This window comes from Lepidochelys olivacea (genome assembly GCF_965140295.1).
Source record: "Lepidochelys olivacea isolate rLepOli2 genome assembly, chromosome: 9".
NCBI classification, from domain to species: domain Eukaryota; kingdom Metazoa; phylum Chordata; order Testudines; family Cheloniidae; genus Lepidochelys; species Lepidochelys olivacea.
The window spans coordinates 80,323,392-80,344,993 of NC_140419.1; the positions used below are offsets into that span (position 1 = coordinate 80,323,392).

Sequence of the window (21,602 nt, forward strand, 5' to 3'; positions counted from 1 at the left end):
AGATAATTGTCCCACTCTAGTTGGCAGTGCTGAGGCCTCAGCTGAGGTACTATGTCCAATTCTGGGCACCACACTTTAGGAAAGATGCGGAAAAATTGGAGCAAGTCCAGAGGAGAGCAACAAAAATGATAAAGGGTTTAGAAAACCTGACCTATGAGGAAAGGTTAAAAAACTGGTCATGTTTAGTTTTGAAAAAAAAGACTATGTAAGAGACCTGATAACAGTCTTCAAATATGTTAATGGTTGTTATCAAGAAGACAGAAATCAATTGTTTTCCTTGTCCGCTGAAGGTAGAACAAGAAGTAGTGGGCTTAATTTGCAGCAAGGAAGCTTCAGGTTAGATATTAGGGAAAACTTTCAAACTATAAGCGTACTTTAAACTCTGAAATAGGCTTCCAAGGGAAGTTGTGGAATCCCTATCACTGGAGGTTTTTAAGAACAGGTTGGACAAACACAGGTCAAGGGTGGTCTAGGTTTACTTGGTTCTACCTCAGCACAGGGGGCTGGACTTGTTGACTTCTTGAGATCCCTTTCAGCCCATCACTTCTATGAATCCATGATTATATAGAACACAGATGGGCAGGTGGATGGGTGAATATAATGGGTCTTCTAGGATTGAACAAATCTTCTAAACCAATTTGTCTCAATAGGCAAACAACAGGCCTTGTTTCCTCTCAATTCCTTGCTCATAGGCACTGACTTTCCAAGAAGAAGGCTGTGATCTCCTCTCCAGTAGCACGGTCACTTATGCTCCTTCTGTTGAGAGCAGAGTTTGGCCCAGATAGTCCAAACAATCTCCCCAACTGTCCTAGAGGCAGCTGACACTCTTAGGTCACCTCTATTCTCCAAATAATTCCACAATACATTCTGATTTTTGTCATATCCAATCTATTCTCTATGAGGTTAGCATCCATCAGGGTCTCCTGTTGTGGGACTAACCAACACCCTCAACTTGAATCATAGAATCAATCATAGAATCATAGAATATCAGGGTTGGAAGGGACCTCAGGAGGTCATCTAGTCCAACCCCCTGCTCAAAAGCAGGACCCATACCCAATTAAATCATCCCAGCCAGGGCTTTGTCAAGCCTGACCTTAAAAACTTCTAAGGAAGGAGATTCCACCACCTCCCTAGGCAACGCATTCCAGTGTTTCACCACCCTCCTAGTGAAAAAGTTTGTCCTAATATCCAACCTAAACCTCCCCCACTGCAACTTGAGACCATTACTCCTTGTCCTGTCCTCTTCCACCACTGAGAATAGTCTAGAACCACCCTCTCTGGAACCACCTCTCAGGTAGTTGAAAGCAGCTATCAAATCCCCCCTCATTCTTCTCTTCTGCAGACTAAACAATCCCAGTTCCTTCAGCCTCTCCTCATAACTCATGTGTTCCAGACCCCTAATCATTTTTGTTGCCCTTCGCTGGACTCTCTCCAATTTATCCACATCCTTCTTGTAGTGTGGGGCCCAAAACTGGACACAGTACTCCAGATGAGGCCTCACCAATGTCGAATAGAGGGGGACGATCACGTCCCTCGATCTGCTCGCTATGCCCCTACGTATACATCCCAAAATGCCATTGGCCTTCTTGGCAACAAGGGCACACTGCTGGCTCATATCCAGCTTCTCGTCCACTGTCACCCCTAGGTCCTTTTCCGCAGAACTGCTGCCTAGCCATTCGGTCCCTAGCCTGTAGCTGTGCATTGGGTTCTTCCGTCCTAAGTGCAGGACCCTGCACTTATCCTTATTGAACCTCATCAGATTTCTTTTGGCCCAATCCTCCAATTTGTCTAGGTCCCTCTGTATCCTATCCCTGCCCTCCAGCATATCTACCACTCCTCCCAGTTTAGTATCATCTGCAAATTTGCTGAGAGTGCAATCCACACCATCCTCCAGATCATTTATGAAGATATTGGGGCACTCCACTTGACACCGGCTGCCAACTAGACATGGAGCCATTGATCACTACCCGTTGAGCCCGACAATCTAGCCAACTTTCTACCCACCTTATAGTGCATTCATCCAGCCCATACTTCCTTAACTTGCTGACAAGAATAGTGTGGGAGACCGTGTCAAAAGCTTTGCTAAAGTCAAGATACAATGTATCCACTGCTTTCCCTTCATCCACAGAACCAGTAATCTCATCATAGAAGGTGATTAGATTAGTCAGGCATGACCTTCCCTTGGTGAATCCATGCTGACTGTTCCTGATCACTTTCCTCTCATGTAAGTGCTTCAGGATTGATTCTTTGAGGACCTGCTCCATGATTTTTCCAGGGACTGAAGTGAGGCTGACTGGCCTGTAGTTCCCAGGATCCTCCTCCTTCCCTTTTTTAAAGATTGGCACTACATTAGCCTTTTTCCAGTCATCCGGGACTTCCCCCGTTCGCCACGAGTTTTCAAGAGGTCACTTTATGATCGTTGCCTCATGGGGTGTTAAGATGCATTTGCTATAGTTATTTTCTCAAACTCTGTTATGATGTGATTGCTTCTGTTTTTTACACCCCCTGATTTTCAGGCAAATCAATGAGATGAAACAGAATGAATATCCCAAAAACCTAACAGTCCAAATCCTCCTTCTGGATGCTGACAGCTGTACTTCTGTGAGTAATACTGAGAACCCACTCATCAGACCAACACTGCATGGAGATCTGGAGTGGGTATGGGGTGGCTATTATGCTGATAATGTATCCAGCATCCTTGCTAAAGTAGCTAGGCCCTACTTGAGAGGGTGATGAAAGAGGACAATCTAAAGTTCTGGGGTTCATGCCTGGCTCACTGGTTGATTCCCACCTTCTGATGGTCCTTCCCTCAGGAAAGGACTACAAAATCCCATTGCATTGCTCGAGTTCTGAACTGTGCTTCACTCCTCTGCTAACAGTGGAGGTACCAGTCTGGGTTTCATCTCTGGCAGCATGATGTTTGAGTCCCACTGGGATTCTGTGGTTTGCATTTCCATTGTGTTACTTTTGTGCCGTATTAGAAAAGTGATAGAAAGAAGGTGGTGAGCATTGTTGTTCCATTGTAATATCATTGTGTTTAGGAATGATCCTACTGTATTCCCAGGTTGATCCAAATCTCCCACGGCCAGTAAAATTACCAGTGTATTATCAAACTAATAAATTAGTGGTAAAACCCTACCTTCATGGTGTTATCGTTTCTTCATGTTTGGCAATGTCAGACACTACCCTGCCTAAACAGGTGACAAGACAGTAGCATCTTGCCTTGATTTTCAAGCCATGTGACAATGTTACCAAACCTCAACCCTCACCATTTCCAGCCCATTAACTTTCTGAGCACATCTTTGTCTTCCTTGCCTAGACCACTACAGTAAATGTGTCCAACACAGAAACGGCAGACAATGTGATCAAGAAGACAGCTAATCAGCTTGGACTTCCTGTAAGTAGCCACTGCACATCCTGCCAGATATTCTGTTGGGAAGGTGGCAACATCTGTTTTACAGTACGGTACAGGTACAGATATGGTGGAGTCTGGTAAAAATTGACAATGACTGGCTCTAGTTAGCCATTAGAATACTAGTATTCTCCAGACTACAGAGAATATGTTTGTCCAGATATAAAGATTTATAAAAACACACATCCACGTAATGGACCAAATTCAGGTTTTGTGTAAGTAAATGCAACTCCATTGATTTCCAGAGACTTACATCCACTTCTACCAGGGCTGATCTTGGCTCGGAATCTCATTATGCAAGCTGATGGAAGATAGGAAATATTTGTGCCTGTGTAAACTTGAATAGCAATATTTGTAACCTTACATGTCAGTCAAGGCAAAACACAGAAACCTTCTGAACTTGAAGCTTGTACTGAGTGTTGCACTCATCCCTTTGTAGCCAGTAAATACCACCATTCCTGAGGGGTTCTGGAATTGAGTGATGATGTCTGATCAATATGTCAAGAGACTTCCTGAATCTGAGCCTTCTATGTGGATGTTGGGGAAACCCTAGTTTGTTTTCATCCTTCTGGTTACCTTTCTCTCCCTCTCCTGAACCTTTCACCTTCCTCTGCATGTCAGACAAACAGATTCTGAGAGCTTGTCACTCCTAACCAGGCTGTTTTCCCAGATGTTTACAGCTATTCATTTTCTGACCCTTGGCCTGTTCCACTGTTACCTCTTCCAGTTGTTTTGTGTGCTGTGTCCAGCTTCTCCAGTCCCTCTTTTCAGTCCTTGGCTCCCTTTTATATGTTTTCCCTTCTCTTTCTCAATCCACAGGGTAGACCAAGTGACTACCACCTCTGGGTGATATCAGGAAAGGATGACCCGGCTTATCCCCTTATTGGTAAGAGCTCTTCCATTTTTCCTTTAGGTATGCCAGCATGTAGGTGCTGATGTAGCAGGTCAGTGATGATGATGATGATAATAATAATAATAATAATAATAATGTTGGTCACTGAATAAGGGAAGCATCTCTGTCTCTTTGCAAAATCCATCTCAACCTGCATGCTGGCTCTTTAAAGATCTGATGTTGCACTCACAATCCATTGTTAAAAAATGCTGTGCACCCCTGGGTGTGAGCTCTTGGCATCTATAACCTTCAGTCGGTTGTTCCACACACACAAAGGACTTGCCAGATTGGACTCTATCAATCAGGGCTGAGCATCTCCCACTAGGTCTTGAGTGCCTTCAGCTATTATTGACTTCTTGGGGAGCAAATCCCACCCTAACACCTAAAGCATAACAAGGACTGCATGCAGCATGTTTCGTTAGATGGTAGCAATGGCTTCCAATCTTGTAGGGGAAGCAGGTCTTGGCAGGTAGGTAAGTGAAGGAAGACCTGTTTTAAAACGTATTTGTTGGTGACGTTTAAGCCCTCTATCAAAAGCCCAAAGTATTAATCTTTTTTGTTTGGTATTTATTTTTCAAAGCAGTCCAGCTCAGATTTAAAGAAACTGTTTTTCAGGCAAGAGGTCATAGCCCATTAAGTAGATGGTTTATTTAACAAGACTTTTTGTGTTGCTTTAGTCTGAATACCCACTCTAATCTGAAACCAATCTCACAAGGAGACACAGGGCATTTGGAGAAATGTGCTTTGCAAGTTGTTTTATTTGAAAAGTTCCTTTTTTTTTTTTTTTCAATTTCTGTTTAGATTATAAAAACTTTGGGAGGTTGGAAGGAAAATAAATGTACATATTGGGGTTTCAGAGCCAGGCCACTATCAGGGCTTTACATGAGATGATTTCAGAAGCACACAACTACCAAACAAAATAAAACACAGTGTTTTGTCTTATTAATTCCAGGCATTAATCTTAGAAAGTACCAAAGCTGAAGTTTGCAAAAAAAAAATGTTTTTCATATTTGCATGATTGGCAAAAACAAGACAGCGAAGTATGATTAAATGTACAATTAAAATTAGACGGGGTATTTCCTTTGGCAAAGTGTATGAAGCCAGTCTCTCCAATCTTTCCCATAGCAATTTATAACAAATTCTATTATTATGTATGACGCTGTGATAGAATCATATTTAGGGAAGGGCCATTTGGATAAAATAAGAATCAAACCCAACCTGACCTTTTTCTGGAGTTCAAAAAACTTGTAAGTATTTGTTTTAAGTTTTATTTTAATATATTTTCAAATCTTTGCAATTCCTATCAGAGGCCAGAATCCCCCACATACCAAAAGGTACAGTGTCCTCCTGGTACTTTTAACATGACCAGAGCTATGAAGGTCTGATCCTTTTGAAAGAGACAGGCTTCCCTTGTGCTGCTCTCGTAAGCACAATCAGAATTCTATATGTAGTCTAGCAATGGGGAGGGAACAAAGAATCAGTCTGTGTTATACAATGTCCAGATCAAAGGTGCTCTGAAGCATCTAAACTGTGGGTTGCATATCTGAACAGAACTTTTTAAGGTCCAAGCATCACTCCCACTATTTTGACCAATACCCTGAGGGCCGAACTGATGATTAGCTACCTAAACTAAATCTTTTGGGGTTCAACAATAACATGTAATGGCTTGAGTGATACCCCAACGGACAAGTTTTGTACTTGGATACAGCTTCCAGTGACGCCTGTCAAAACATATTTCTTATGCAGCGTAGCTGTAGACGTATTGGTCCCAGGATATTAGAGACAAGGTGGGTGAGGTAATATTGTTTATTGGACCAACTTCTGTTGGTGAGAGAGATGAACTTTCAAGCTACACCGAGCTCTTCTTCATTTCCCAGACCTGAAGAAGAGCTTTGTGTAGCTTGAAAGCTTGTCTCTCTCACCAACAAAAGCTGGTCCAATAAAATATATTACCTCCCCCACCTTGCCTCTCTAATGTGTATTTGGTCATTTTAAAAAGTAGTTACTTTCCCGTTGTTGTTGAAATTGGGATGTGGTTTCCTTTCTGGATTGATTCTCCCATCAGGTTTGAGCACACTGGTTTGTTATTGTAGGCTTGCTCTGAAGAGCTTGTTGTCATCATAAGATTGTTATTGTAGGGTTGTTTATGGGCACTTAGCGGCACACATTGGTTTGTGATTGTTGGTGTTTCTCGCCACGTGCTTGCTGAGCATGCTTATTTGTTATGGTCATAAGTGAAGGGAAGCACCTGCTGGATTTTTATTGTGGGGTAGCGTGTGAGCACAGGGTAGTGAACACTAGTATAGGATGTGTACACCAGTTGGTTAATTGTAGAATACCTCATGAGCACAGGAATTCACACACTGGATTGTTATTGTAGGGTAGCTTGTGAGTAGAGGGACACGCATGCTGGTTTGTTACATAGAGGTGTGCACATGGAGTGTTATCTAGGGTGGCTAATGAAGATTGGGCTGATGGCTTTTGATTGATAGACTGATTTTAAAAACAGTCGTGACATATTTATAGAGTGGAGGAGGGAATGTAAATAGTGACACCCCCATAAAAACACAGATGTGTGCCCTAAGGTAGACGGATCAAGCTTGATGCATGTCCCTTTGGTGTCTGTTTAAAGTAAATAAAATTATATTGTCTTTCCAAACGAGATTGTATTCACATCTGATAATGTGAAGCTATTAAGGAAACAATTCTCCCCACCCTTCAGTGCTCACACACGCAACGGGAGCTTAGCCTCCATTCTTCAGGAACCTTTTTCATATCTCCAATAGCCAGTATTATAATGGGTTACCAAACTCAGGAAGTTATTAAAGTAAACTTTCCACTTTCCACTGCCACTACAAATAAATGAGCTCAGAATGTGTGCCTCAGAGAGGGGTGCATGGTTAGTAGATAGTGCACTGGACTGGGAGTCAGGAGAGAAGGAGGTCTGTCATAAATATAAAGGGAAGGGTAACAACCTTTATGTATGCAGTAACATAAAATCCCTCCTGGCCAGAGGTACAGAATCACTTTATCTGTAAGGGGTTAAGAAGTTCAAATAACCTGGTTGGCACCTGACCAAAAGGACAATAAGGAAAGAAGATACTTTCAAATCTTGCAGGGGGGAGAGGTTTTGTTTGTGCTTTCTTTGATGTTTCCTCTCTGGATGGAGAGAGAGACCAAGAAGGTAAAACATATCCTGAAAACATACCTGAAATCATACATTTACAATTACAGAAATTGTAAGTAAAGGCAAGGAAATGTGTTAGATTATCTTTTGTTTTAGCTTGTGATTTTTCCCTATGCTGAGAGTGAGTTTTATTCCTGTTTTTTTGTAACTTTGAAGCTGAGCCTAAAGGGGAGTCCTCTGTGTTTAAATCTTTTTATTACCCTGTAAAGTTACCTTCCATCCTGATTTTGCAGGTGTGAGTCTTTTACTTTTTCTTTAAATAAAGTTCTTCCTTTAAGAACCTGTTTGATTTTCAGTGTCCTAGGGACAAAGGGTCTGGTCGGTACTCACATTATTCTCAAGCCTCCCCAGGAAAGGGGGTGAAAGGGCTTGGGGGAATATTTTGGGGAACAAGGGACTCTAAGTGACCCTTTTCCTGAATTTTTGTCTAAATCACTTGGTGGTGGTGGCAGTACTGTTCAAGGACAAGGAAAGGATTTGTGCCTTGGGGAAGTTTTTAACCTAAGCTGGTAGAAATAAGCTTAGAGGGTCTTTCATGCGGGTCCCCACATCTGTACCCCAGAGTTCAGAGTGGGGAGGGAACCCTGACAGGGTCTATTCCCTGCTCTGCCACTGGCCAGCTGTGTGACCTTGGACAAGTCACTTTGCCTCTCTGTTTTCCCTCCCACCCTTGTCTGTCTTGTCTGTTCATGTAACACCAACAGACCCCGGTCATCAGCAGGCAGGATCAAACCTGGGGCCTCTGGAGCTAAATGCATGAACCTCAGGCCATATGGCTCTTAGCTAAGGCTGTAGAGTAGACTCATTAATCTCTCTCTAAGTGGTCTCATGCCACTTGATGGGACAGAACACCACACCCAGGAGGTTTGTGGGTTACATTTGGACTGTAAACTCTTCACAGCAGGGATTATTTCTCACTATGCATTTTGTACAGTGCCTAGCACAATGGGGCCTAATCCTAGTTGGGGCCTCTAAGCACTACTATAATTCAAATCTTAATAATGATGTGTTCCTCTGCATTCAGATTTGGGAAGGCTGAGGCATGAATGCCTAGTGAGGCCATCCAGCATACCCTTCCAAAATATCATTTTAAATCTAAGAGTTGCTGCATTGATCTTTACACTCCTGTCTGTGTTCTTAAAGGCAACGTCTCACATCCGAAAAAGCAACTGAACCTTCACTTTTATCCTTCTCCTTTTTCCTTGGATTTCTTTTCCCCTCGTGAGTGTAGAGCTCGTCTAAGTTCCCTCTAAGCTGCAAGGCCACGCAGCAGCCTATTAAGCCCCGCGCAGGTACTCAGGGCTGTGGTGAGGAGAGATGCCTCTCCCCCAGCCCCGGACCTGCTGCAGCGGGGAGAGGTGCCCCTCCCACAGCCCCAACCCAACCCAGCCCCGCCCCAGAGCTCCTGGGGGAGAGGCACCTCTCCACCCCAACACAGGTGCTGCTGTGGGGAGAAAGTGCTTGGGGGAGTCCTCTCTCCCTGCTATACTCCCAGAGCAGCCAGCACCCCAAACCCCTCATCCCTGGCCCCACCCCAGAGCCTGCACCCCCAGCCGGAGCCCTCACCTCCCCGTACCTCAGCCCTCTGCTCCAGCTCTGAGCCCTCTCCACACTCCGAACCCCTCGGCCCCACCCCCACCACATGAATTTTGTTATGTGCACCAATATGGAGATGATGTGTGACACATCACCTCCATATTGGTGCACATAACAAAATTCATTCTCCACATGCGTGGGAAAAATTAGAGAGAACACTGGTGCTCGTGCAAGGTTCTAGGCTGAAACCCTCTTCAGTCAAAGTTTTCTCTTTAGCCCAGAGCATATGCAGCATTGGCACAGCAGAGCAGGCTTCCCCAAATCTTTGCCACTGAGCAGTGCACCTCACCTCTGACCTAGAGGAAAGCATATCAGGGAGTAATAGGAGGGCTCTGTCTCCATGGCCCATTCAGTCCTTGGGCTCTTTGATGGGATTGCCACCAACTCACTGCTGTGGAAGTTGTGAGATGTGGATGTCTGACCACTACAAACCAAACCGGGTTCCCTAATTGCTTTCACAGCGTGAAAATCATGAGTTCTGCATCCTCACCTGGTCTTTCTGTGGCTCTTGTCTCAACAGGTCATGAGCATCCTTTCAGCATCATACTGAGCTGCCTCCGAGAGACTGTTGACCAGCACCATGGAACCAACAACAACACACTCCTAGCTGATGGGACAGAGGCTTCCCTCCTGGATCAGCTTCCCAAGGACAAGCAGTGTCAGTTCATCCTGAAACCCAGGCCCCAAGCTCCAAGGCAGCTGAGGAGAGGTGAGAGTCCAGATGATACCGTCTGTCTCTTCAAAGAACTTGGGAGCTCTCCCTGTGACAGTTGCTGACTTTCTGTTGCATTGTGTTTTTATTTTAGATAGACACACTCAGCTTGAATACATCCGCAGTGAAAGGAGGGTTGATTTTGTCCCTTTATAAATCAGAGTCTGTTCCTGCTCCCACTGAACATACATTGACTTCAGGGGTAGCAGGACTTCACCCTTAACCGTTACTTTGGCTCTCATTACCAAATTTTAGGTGTTTGATTAGCATTCAACAGAAAGTTACGATCCCCTTGGATGAATTGCTATGCGCCACACACAGCATCACCAAAAAGACCATATTTAGCTCTCTGACCGGGTCTTCCCAAGAAGCATAGGAGACATGTTGTTTCTGAGGTCTTTGTTTCTTGACTGGCTAATGGTTTACTGATGCCTTGAACTCACCATGTAATAACATCCATGCTAGAGCCATTCAAATGATACAAGAATTATCCATGACAAATGTATTTGCCAATTGATGAAAAATGCGCCAGTAGTTTCTCTGATGAATATTATTTGACCCTCTGTAGAGCTGCACACATAATAAAAAAGATGATTCACAGATAACTTATTCACGAAGAGATAGAAGAAGTTCATCACTCAGGGCTGAATGCACAAAAGAAGTTATGTGCCGAAGTCCGTGTTTTAGGCACCTAAGTCCCAGTTTCAGGTTCACTGTGATGAACAAAACTCCTGCTGAACCCTGAAAGTGCCTAAACTCACTTAGCACCTAAGTTTTTGCACTAAAGTTCCCGAGGTGCCTATATTTCTCACTCTGGGCACGTGCATGGCTGCCTGCCTGTGGGCATTCAGGGGCCTATCTCCCAACTAAGTCCTGGAGTGGTTCCCAAAACAAGGGAAGAAAGGCACTTGCCAGCCTAACTCGCCTGATCTGACAGGTGTGCTCAGAAGCTGCCTACCGGATCCGTCCCCTGTAGGTGAGCTTACATGAAGCAGCAGCCCCTCCCCACCCCGTAACATTATTAACCTTCAGTGCAACAGCTTCAACTTGAGAGACTGGGGGACTCCCTATAACTGTAAAATATCCGACAGCCCAGTGGGTAGGGCACTCACCTGAGAGGTGGCAGATCCCTCTTCAAAGAGGGGAACTTGGAACTGTTGGTCTCCCGCATCCCAGGGGAGTACCCTAACCACTGGGCTCCTTCTCCCCCCCACCCACTTGTTGCTAAGATAGTGCAGGCTTCCTAAATCAAAAGGGGGTTCCCAGCTAAGACTCACAAACAGAGTTAGGTGCCCCCCTGCAGCTTGGACTTAAGCACCTATCTCTTAGAAAGGGGTGGAGATTAGCACCCACCCACCCCCACCATTGGCTTCCCACCTAGCCTACTGGCTTTTGTGACTTGCATTCTAAGGGGGCTAGCTCTCCCCATTCATTGTATAGGAGCCTACACACCTAACTCGGGCTTTGTGAATAGTAGTGATTTTTTTCCAGGCCCCTAAAAGTGACGCGTTGTGGCACACAGAATCACAGCGCCTAACTCCTAACTTCAGCCCTCAAAGTGCTAGGGAATATGCCCATCCAACTCTAAGCCACTCGCTGCACTGCAGTAAGGAGACGCATGACTGAATGGTGTCCCCAGCATTAAGGCTGCCCAGCCCTTCTTCACAGCAGATAAATGACTTTTATTATTGTTGTTGTTATTATTATTATTTTATTATGACTAACATTTATTACGGTAGTGCCGAAGGGCCAGCCAAGAATGGGCCCCCAGCGTGCTAGACGCTGTACAAACACTTTGTGCGATGGCATGTTTGTGAACTATTTGCTCCTGTGGCTTTTCACTAGGAGACTGACCTTACTCTGCAGACTGGATTTAAGAGACTTCTCCCAGTCAAGACTCCCATATATTTCCAGTCCATGACATAGGAATTTTGACATTCTATTTCACTGTAATAGATATAAACCCATCTGCATAACTTTGACCCCCCACCCCATGGCTAATGCACAGTCCTTGCACAATGAGCACACTGTAACGCAAGGGGCTTTTGGCTATTTCAGAATCCTTGCAGAAACATACCAAGAGGAAGAAATCCTTGATTGACTGGGCTTTGCGACGGACTTCCAGCACCCCCACGGGCAGCCCAACATCACATTCTCCACCCACCCCACGGAAACTCTTTGGCCTGTCTTTGTCCTCTGTGTGTCCCGACGGAATCCTCCCCAAGCCGATTATGGTAAGATGGGGTTTATGTCATGAATCCCAGCATAAGTTTGAATAGATCATCTATCCATTCACCTCTGTATTAGTCCCCTGTGGTATCTCTGAGGCTCCTGTCACCCAGGTGTGTATGGGCAGGAGAAAGAGTAGTACTCTCCTGTGCTATAACATTGATTCAGTACTCATTCAAAATCATGAACGAAAGCATCCCCTACAGAGTCACCCATATGACTTCCTGTACCATCTAGGTTTCCTCGAGAATCTCCTATCTAATGCTGACCAGCCTTAGCCCTGGTTCAGATGATAAACCCTTCTAAATCTATCTCGGGGCTGGGCTTTCTCCTAGGATATGCTGCTTCTGCTGTACCATGAAGGTCCCTCCACAAGAGGCATTTTCAGGCGCTCAGCCAATGCCAAGATATGCAAGGAACTGAAAGAGAAATTGAACTCTGGAGATGATGTCCAGATGGATGGCGAGTCAGTCTTTGTGGCTGCAGCAGTCATCACTGTAAGTTACTCCAAGCAATACTGCCCTCTGGGCTAAAATCTACCCTAACACAGCACTTTGCATTCAGTGAGGGGAGTAACATGATCCCACCAGCCAGGGGAAAGCATTTTTAATTGGGCACATTCTTCATACCCTGCCCCTATCTCATGGCTGGGTACATGTAAGAGAGGAGACATGTCCCTGCATGCGTGGAGATTTTCTGCTTTAACTGTCTTTAACATGCAGAAAGGAATATTGGCCCTCAGGCCAGTATCCCTTTTTGTACCTTCTAATGCAAAACTACAACAGAACCTCAGGCAGCAAGGGGTTAAACAGATTAGGGCTGTGTCTGCACTGCAGAGTTAACTTGAATTACCTGCATTCAAGTTATTCCCACCAAGTTAGCCTAGCTCAAGTGCTAGCAGCCACACTGCAGTATAACATTCGAGCTGCTGTGTCCACACTGGCACGGCATTCATTGGTGTATTCGCTAGGACTTTGGGGGGTTCTTTGTACTACAGCAAGTGGAGCTGCTCTGTGAATTATTTCCCAGTGAATTGTGGAAGAACTTGTGGGAAGGCACTGGAGGACTAGTAGCACTTGAGTGAAGCTTACCTGTGTCCACACTACACAGTGGTTGTGTTAGCAGCTGATGAGTTGTGCTAATTCAAGCTTTACACTCTACTTTCTGATGGGCCAGCCAGCTCGCATGAAAAGCACCACTGCACTTGAGTTAAGGCTGGTTGAGTGTGGATGGGACTTGAGCTGGGGCAACACTCAAGTTATAACTTAACTTAAATGAGATGAGAACCGTTCACGTCTGCACTTGAAATGTGTTCCCAGTTCTCCACTTGTTGGCCAGCCTACAGGGTAGAAATCTCCCCAGGTCACTGTTTGCTTGAATGGGGATTCAGACTGATTCCAATTCAAGCCATATATTGAGCTGTGGAATAGTATCCCAAGGGAAGTGGTAGAAACCCCATTGTTTGGACATTTAAATCTGGACTAGGCAAAGCCCTGGCAAATGTACAGTACTATGGAGAATAATCCAGCTCTAGCCAATGGATGGATTAGACGGTCCTTTTCCTTCTAAGACACACAGACCAAGTCTGTTTGCAGTGCTACATGCCATGGGGAGCAGGGAGGCCTTGTGGGAATTGATTTGTGTCACGTTTCATTTTATCTTATGTTTAATTTAAATGAACATTTATGCGTCATGAAACAAATGATTCAAAACTGACCAGAATGCTCTGCATATATATATTTAATTCAGGATTTTCTACGAAATATACCTGATAGTGTTCTATCCTCAGACATGCACGGGCTGTGGATGGAAGCTGTGGACACAGTAAATCGAGGGCATAAGACTGAAGCCATCAAAAGGTATGTAAATGTCCCACTGTGTCTCTCTTGAGGAGGCATGTATCATTTCCACCTGCACAGCATAGTTACCGTGTTCTAAAAGACTCCTCATATTGCTGTAGGCCAGCTCACTGCTCTTGAGCCACTGGCTGCTGATGGGTATGCATGCCAGTTGCTAGCAGAGTTGGTCAGAACTTTTTCATCAAAACAATTTTTTAGTGAAAGATGTTGACATTTTTGACAAAATTGTTCATGAGACTTTTTTTTTCTTTACCAAACCTCCGCCCTGGCCCCTACCAAAAAAAGTCTTTTCTGATGACCAGCTGTAATTACTAGAATTCAAGCAAAGAAAGGACAGTGATTTGGATTTCAGTGGTACTATTGGATATAAATGGAATTAGATGCTTAACTTTGGTGGTTCTTTCTCGCATGAACAAAGTTAAAATGATAGCCACATCAGTGTGATAGTCAGGAAGGAGCAGTCTGCCAGACATAGTATCAGGGACCTGATGAGGTTATTTACCTGCCTCAGACTGGCACATTGAGCAGGACTTGTCCATTAGCATCACATGGGCATAACCCATATGACAAATCTCTTCCTGTACCTAGCTCAGTACAGGGTTTTTTTAAAACGGTAAGAGTTTGGCTGGTCCTCCTTCCCCTCAGATCTTTGTACCGTAGGTCCTAGCAAAGTGCATCACTGACCGTGCTGCTGGCATTGGTCTGTATGTGTGTCCTCCAGGCATTCTAGCATCTGCTGAGGCACTATGGACTAAAGTCCAAATTTTCCCAGAATGCATTAGGCAGCATGGTAGGTGTGAATGCACAAACATGATAGGGACATAACTGTGTGGTGAACATAACTCAAACCTATTTGTTGTAGAGGGGTCAGATGAGAGTGTCAAAAACAGGTTACAAAAACGCCATTGTACCTGTAATATAGGCAGGGCTTTTGAAAGTCAATTGTCATTTTTGGGGACCAGGTTTTACAAGCTCCTTGTTTTGCTTTGTTTCTTTTCCCTGGGCAGTTTGGTGAAGCAGCTCCCAGAAGCCAACCTCATTTTACTCAGACACCTGTTTGGAGTCCTCCATCATATTGAGCAGAATTCAGAGGAGAATCAGATGAATGCATTTAACCTGGCTCTTTGCATAGCTCCCAACATGCTATGGCTTCCTAGCCCCACTGGGCCTGAAGAGGAAAGCAGGTCTACAAAGAAGGTAAATACTCTTGGTGGGATTCTGCCCGTGATTTTCTTCCCCTCTTCCCATCTCCTATGACATGTTCCTCTGCAGCCTACAAAGGAAATATAAAGTGTTAAACTACTTTAGGTAAGTAGCCTTTTTTGCTTCAACACCACCACCCTGTGCATATTGCTGTGGGGTGACTTGGCCACCGAGGTTCTCCAGGGATGGAGGCACCAAAAGAAGTCATGATCTGCTCTAACAAATGGACTTCCCTGCTGGACATCTTGTGCTGGGAGTGGCTAGGAGGGCATTTAGCATTCCATTAGAAGGGAGGAAACTGCCTCTCCATCTGAAATATCTAATAATGGTGGCACCATCCTGCAGAGAGGAACAAATCTAACATCATGACACATCTCCCCAGAGGCAGAATATTGCCTGTGATATGATGACAATAATAATTAGGACCACAGGATTTGCTGTATCAGCTCACACTATTGGTCCATTTACTCCAGCTTCTTGCCTCCGGCTATGGCTAATACACAAGCATCAAAGCTAGAAAGCTTTCTAGCTTTCTGAGCCAAAGAGACGCTTCAGAATTAAGTGTTGCATTTGTCCAGAGAAAGGCATCATCACATTGTCTCCCTGGGCTATTTTGTCTTGGAGGATAATAAAGGTGGATATATTTTCCCCAAACTGACCCCAGTGTTTCCTCTCCTTCGGCAGGTGGCCATGTTAGTGCAGTTCCTGATTGAAAACTCAGCGGAAATTTTTGGAGGTGACATCACTTCGCTGTTTCAAAGACCAGACAAACAAAAATCCAAAAGCTCTGAGGATTTCCTGGGTAAGGCTGTGGAACCTCCCCAGAGATGTCTGGTCACTCACAACCGCTGTCAAATGCCTCTTACAAAGAAAATTACAATTCCCACACTCCTCGTCCAGGGGAAACTAGAAGAGAGGACTCGATCGTAGCCAGTTCTTTCCCCTTACTTCCTGCATATGTTTTGATGAGGGCATTGAAAGATGCAGGCACAGCACCCACAGATACGCATCCCTATTTGGCTGGTTTCAGAGTAACAGCCGTGTTAGTCTGTATTCGCAAAAAGAAAAGGAGTACTTGTGGCACCTTAGAGACTAACCAATTTATTTGAGCATGAGCTTTCGTGAGCTACAGCTCACTTCATCGGATGCATACCGTGGAAACTGCTGGCTTTCCCCTTCTCCATTACCCCACTATCGTTTCCAGCTGCTCCAAGTTTGACAGACAGACAATTTGCCTCAGAATTCGTGGAGCAAGCACCATTTCCCAATGGCCTTTTTTTTTTTTTAAGTGGAACAGTTTAAACCAATTTTCTAAAATTAGACTTGGTAGGTCGGAATTTAAAGGGATCCACGTGCCTCTACTGAATACACACAGACTGTGGTCTAATGATGAGAGCCTGAGTCTCGTGAGCCAGGACTTTGGGGTTCCATTTCCACTTCTGCCACAGACTTGCTGTGTAGCCTTGAGAAAGTCATTTCCCCCACTCCATGCCTCAGTTTCCCCAACTGTAAAACACGGTGGATAATTCTCCTTCTGCCTCGCAGAAGTCTGGTGAGAATTAATTAATTAACATTCATAAAGCACTTGAAGATCTGCAAAGGGAAGGTACGCTGTTGTTTCAGTTATAGAATATGACTGCACTTTGAGCTGGAAGGGGGTGAGAATCTGAGATGCTGGACACACACTCAGGACAGCTAGCCTTTCCTTCCACTTGCACCACCACAGCTACCCTCTATTTTTAGCGCACTAGCTTGATCAGAGCTAGCATGGGTTTGTCTCCTCAAGCTGGGTATCGCCTCCATCTCAAAGTGCAAACATACCCTTTGGTACCTAGTTGATAGGCACTTTGGCAGGTAGATAGGAACACAGATAATTATGTGCATTTCTGTAGAATTGCAGAGTTAATTTGCATTCTCTCTGAATGTCTTCCCCAGGTATTGGCATGGCTCAGCACAACGATTCCTCTGATGAGATGGAGTTTGCTGCCTGTGACCAGGAAAGACCAAAGCATCATCACGTGCCTCAAGCCGTCTCCATGTTTGACTCGTCCTGTGGTTTGTTACTTGAAGAGGAGCAGGAAGACTGGGATCTGTTTAGTGAGATCACTGCCTGCTACCAAAGCAAAACCAAGAAGAACGCCAGCGCAGACAGTTATGACCTCCTAGAGGAAGAGGGCTCCTTCTGCTCCATTGACTCCATACGTTCACTGAGTCCTGCAAGGGATCGGTGCTCTTCTGAGCCCAGTGTCTGCCTCAGCTCTCAGCTCCCCACCCAGTGCCATGAGCCGGTGGCCCGCCAGTCCAGCTGTGATGCCACCATCATGCATAGTCACACTGATTACATCCAGAGGCTCAAGCAGCTGCAGCTGGAGAGCCAGAAGCTGATTGATGAAGGCCTGAGCCCTGGGCTGAATAAGACCAGGCAGAATTTCTGGCAATCACCTCAGACCAGCTCTAGGGTGAAGAAGCTCAGCTTTCAGAAAACCAGCCTGTCCAACAGGTCCAGCTTCTCCAGTCTTTCCTCGACCACCACTTCCCCTTCAGCCTCCTCACTAAGCTCCTTAGACAGCGCTTTCTCCTACTGCTCTGAGTCCTCAGCCTTCAGCCCCACAGATGTCTCCTCCCTGCCTTTCATGTTTGGCACCTCCACCCGACTCCATGCCTTGTCTCCAAAGACAGCAAAGAGGTCCCTGAAAGAATGGAAAAAGCCCTTGACATCTCCCTTGCCCTTGAACCCTGGTGACTTGGACTCATGGAGCAAGTATGAGCAGAGGGACATGGGGAGCAGTCATAGCATTGGGGAAGTGAAGGGCTTTGCGCCCATCAATGGGGCAGCCATGGGAAGCCTGTTAAATGAGAGTGACTGGGAGGAAGAGGAAAAACAAGCGAGATGTGCCAGGAGCTCTGGACAAGCTCTTGGAAACCAATGTTATTTCAAGGAGTCTGAATGTAAAACAGACTCCCCCACTTATATCCCAGCCCATGAGAGCTCGTCAGCGATTGGCCAGCAAGGGCCCAGGGAGAAATCAGTTAAACACATTGAGATAAAAGGCCCAGAGGTTTCCCTTCCCAGGCAGGAAAGCCTGAAGTGCACCAAGATAACTTTTTACATGGCTCCAAATAAAGGAAACCCACAGAGGTCTCCAGTGGAACAGGAGGATGAGGGTTTCTCAGTGAGCGTCCATAGCACCAAATCGAGCAGCAGCAGTGACCAAAACACGTCCAAGAGCCAACAAACAGTAAGAGTCCATATACCCCAGACAGTGTTCTATGGGCAGAACACCCCTTTGGTGCTGCAGTCTGTCTCCAGGAGATACCATCACGAAGCAACGCGCCAGCAGCTGCAGGTGGAGTGCAAAGAGACTGCCCAAAGCATTCCCCCTGCAGAGGGGCTGACGGACGATGCTCAGCAAGTGGCATCTGCCAAAAGCCACAGGAAGAGCATCAACGCCTTCAGCCACACCATCCGTATCATCCTCCCAGCCTCCATCCGCAACACCGTCAGGGAATACTTCAAGCACGACGAGGCTAAGAACTGCCATGCAGCGGATGCAGAAGCTGTGGAGAGCGAACTCATCCGGGGCAGAGTGGAGTGGCTCAAAAGCCAACCACACACAGATGCATCTCCAGAGGAGTGCAAAACAGTGGCATTTGCAGAAGAGACATTTGTCTAGGAGAGGAGAGAGAGGGAACTGTGATTGTTTTTTATCCAGCGTGCTGGGAAAATGTCTGTAAGATACGAGTGAGGTGTGAAGAATCTAACAGTCTGTGTGGGTCAATAAGTGTGACGTGTTGCTAATGTGTAATTAATATTTGGGTTTGGGGGTTTTTAATTCTTTGCTACCTTTTTTCTACAAAAGGTACTTAACTGACCAGTGCCCAGTGGGCTGAATCCTCCCCTAGAGTTTTAAATTAGCTGAATTGTACAGAGACCTTCATCTGAATTTCAAGTTCTCCTGATTGTTTTGCCTCAAGTCATAGGTGTGGGTGGGTGAGTGAGGGGCTTGGACAGCAAACCTATCTTACATTTCATAAAAAACTCATGGTGGATCCTTAACAGTGGAGCAAAGCTTTGAGTCACCCTGCAAATTTTTAAAGTTTGCACAAAACTCCACAATGTTGTTAATTTTTTGTCACCGGTTTTTATTGAAATCCAAAATATGCTGCTTCACCCCTAACTCAAAATGCACAGCTAGTTCTTCTTTCTCTAACCTCCTTGCCCCCCCCCCCCCCATAGTTTGGCTTAGAATTGAAGGGTTTTCTTTGTTGACTGAGGCTGGGATTTCAAAGACACCTAAGGGAGTCAGTTGCCCAATTCCCATTGAGTTAAAGGATTAGGTACCTTGAAAATTGCAATGTCGATCTGTTGTAGTGGATCCACTTTCTCTTCTTCTGGCTTCCCCCAACAAGTATTTAGTGCAGATCCTCAGCTTGTGTAAATGGTTGTGGCCCCACTGTCTTCAATGGAACTACAGTAAAACCTCAGAGTTACGAACCCCTGGGGAATGGAGGTTGTTTGTAACTCTGAAATGTTTGTAACTCTGAACAAAATGTTATGGTTGTTCTTTCAAAAACTTGCAACTGAACATTGACTTAATACAGTTTTGAAACTTTACTACGCAGAAGAAAAATGCTGCTTTTAACCATCTTAATTTAAATGAAACAAGCACAGAAACAGTTTCTGTACTTTCTCAAATCTTTTTAAACTTTCCCTTTATTTGTTTAGTAGTTTATGTTTAATACAGTACAGTACTGTATTTGCCTTTTTTTTTTTCTTTGCTGCTGCTTGATTGCGTACTTTTGGTTCCAAATGAGATGTGTGGTTGACTGGTCAGTTTGTAACTCTGATGTTCGTAATTCTGAGGTTCTACTGTATGACAATTTACATTTGGGGGTGGTCTTATCCTTGGTTCGTCTCAGTGAGTGGCTGGGCCTATATAAGTCTCTTGGAGGAAATAATTATTTCCTGGGGACTTTAACTGATGGTGAAATTTCGAGAACTCCCTTCTCAGGTATAGAGGCAGTGAATGTGGGGATCCTCATTAAATCCTTGACCATTCTTATGAGGAATTGAGTACGGTTTGGTTTTGGCATGATGTCCAAGGAGTTGTGGAAGTAGTTGAGAAGTGTTGCCGAGTGCATACTGAAGTAAGGTCCTCTCTGGCCAGAAAGCTGTCATGCAGTCCAATTACTGCACTACATATGGCTGAGAGAACAGCAGCTGTTACACAGATACAGCTTCCCCCGAGTAGTGATTAAGTCCCACTCAGTGAAGTGCATCCACCAATGTGTCGACTGACTGCAGCATGTCTGGATCTGGGGAGAAGTACAAATGATGTGAGTTTTAGAGAGGATTTAATAATGAAGCTGCCAGTGATTCACCAGGACAGGAAACTTGAAAACATAGCCTCAGAGCATCTGAACCACGGCATTCAATGAGCCTGTCCTGAAATCCTCAGCTAGGTCAGACCCACTCAAACTTGTTTAGAAGTTAATGATGCTGATGCCTTAGTTTGATAGGGGGTAGGAATTGCAGGTTTCTATAGATGGGAAAAGTCACAAAGGTTAAAGGTTTTTGGATGTTTGGTTTGAATGTTTTGCAGGAGTTTCCAAAGCTGGTCCCCACACTGCCACACCCATCTTGTTAAAGTGAAAGTAGAGAGGACAGAGAAGAGAATAGCAGAGCCCAAGGAATTTGTGCATTTCTATTCACTGCTTTAGGGCCTGATCCTTCACAGTGCTAAGTGGTTCCTACAAGCTGCTGAGCACTTTCCTTTTCCACTGCTGGAGCTGCTCAGCACCTCCCAGGACTGGACCCTAATGCAGAGGGAGGTAATGTCTAACCAGTACAAATCACCATCACTGCTCCCATCAATGCCCCTGGAAATCACCAGGGAAGAAGCTTGTCCCGTGCTCTTTGGCTTTTCCTGGTAAATTACATGTCATCAGAGGAGAAGAGAGCACAATAGCCCATTTTCAGGGTGTACTGAGCTCAGCTGGGTACGTGCAGCTTTTGACAGAATCTGTGGCTCCTTTTATTCCTGGTTCACCTTGATGGCCTTTGCCTGATGAAAGATGTATATAATTGTACTACAAAACACCCACGATCGTTTCCCTCACACATGCTCACTGGAGAGTTGTTCACCTTCTTTTCCCACGCTATGGTTGTAATTATTTCAATAAAAGAAACACAGCTTTGTTTGTCCTTTAATGCCTGGCACATGCCTCGTGTTTCCTTGTTTCTAGTTCTACAGTAGTTACTGCTGAGTAGTGGTGCTGGATCGACAGCCCTGGGGTTGATGTCTTCTCTTGCTCCAGAGTCCATATATGGTCTGCGCAGCAGCAATAAAAACTTCACAGACACACAAACACCGAGCCCAGCCCAGCGAGCTGGAAGGCTCCTCCTCCAGGAGTTATGTTGCATCCGTTGTATGCCCATTCTAGCTATCTAGTTACTTCTATAGCGTTTAGCACTCTTACTACCTTAATTCCAATCCGAGGAATGGACAGAC

General features: G+C 45.1%; 1 protein-coding gene across 3 annotated transcripts in view; it reads left to right on the forward strand.

The window, feature by feature from the left end:
* Positions 1 to 21,301, forward strand: part of LOC311526829 (uncharacterized protein) — a 58,854-nt gene extending 37,553 nt beyond the window's left edge. For all 3 annotated transcript variants that reach the window (XM_084640285.1, XM_084640284.1, XM_084640283.1), the window contains 10 exons: positions 2,517 to 2,601; positions 3,320 to 3,397; positions 4,232 to 4,298; positions 9,608 to 9,796; positions 11,858 to 12,033; positions 12,364 to 12,525; positions 13,778 to 13,887; positions 14,895 to 15,084; positions 15,775 to 15,892; positions 17,026 to 21,301. In XM_084640285.1, the coding sequence (XP_084496411.1) occupies positions 2,517 to 2,601; positions 3,320 to 3,397; positions 4,232 to 4,298; positions 9,608 to 9,796; positions 11,858 to 12,033; positions 12,364 to 12,525; positions 13,778 to 13,887; positions 14,895 to 15,084; positions 15,775 to 15,892; positions 17,026 to 18,764 (2,914 nt within the window). In that variant the 3' untranslated portion in view covers positions 18,765 to 21,301. The remainder of the gene's footprint in view (positions 1 to 2,516; positions 2,602 to 3,319; positions 3,398 to 4,231; positions 4,299 to 9,607; positions 9,797 to 11,857; positions 12,034 to 12,363; positions 12,526 to 13,777; positions 13,888 to 14,894; positions 15,085 to 15,774; positions 15,893 to 17,025) is intronic.
* Positions 21,302 to 21,602: the final 301 nt, after the last annotated feature.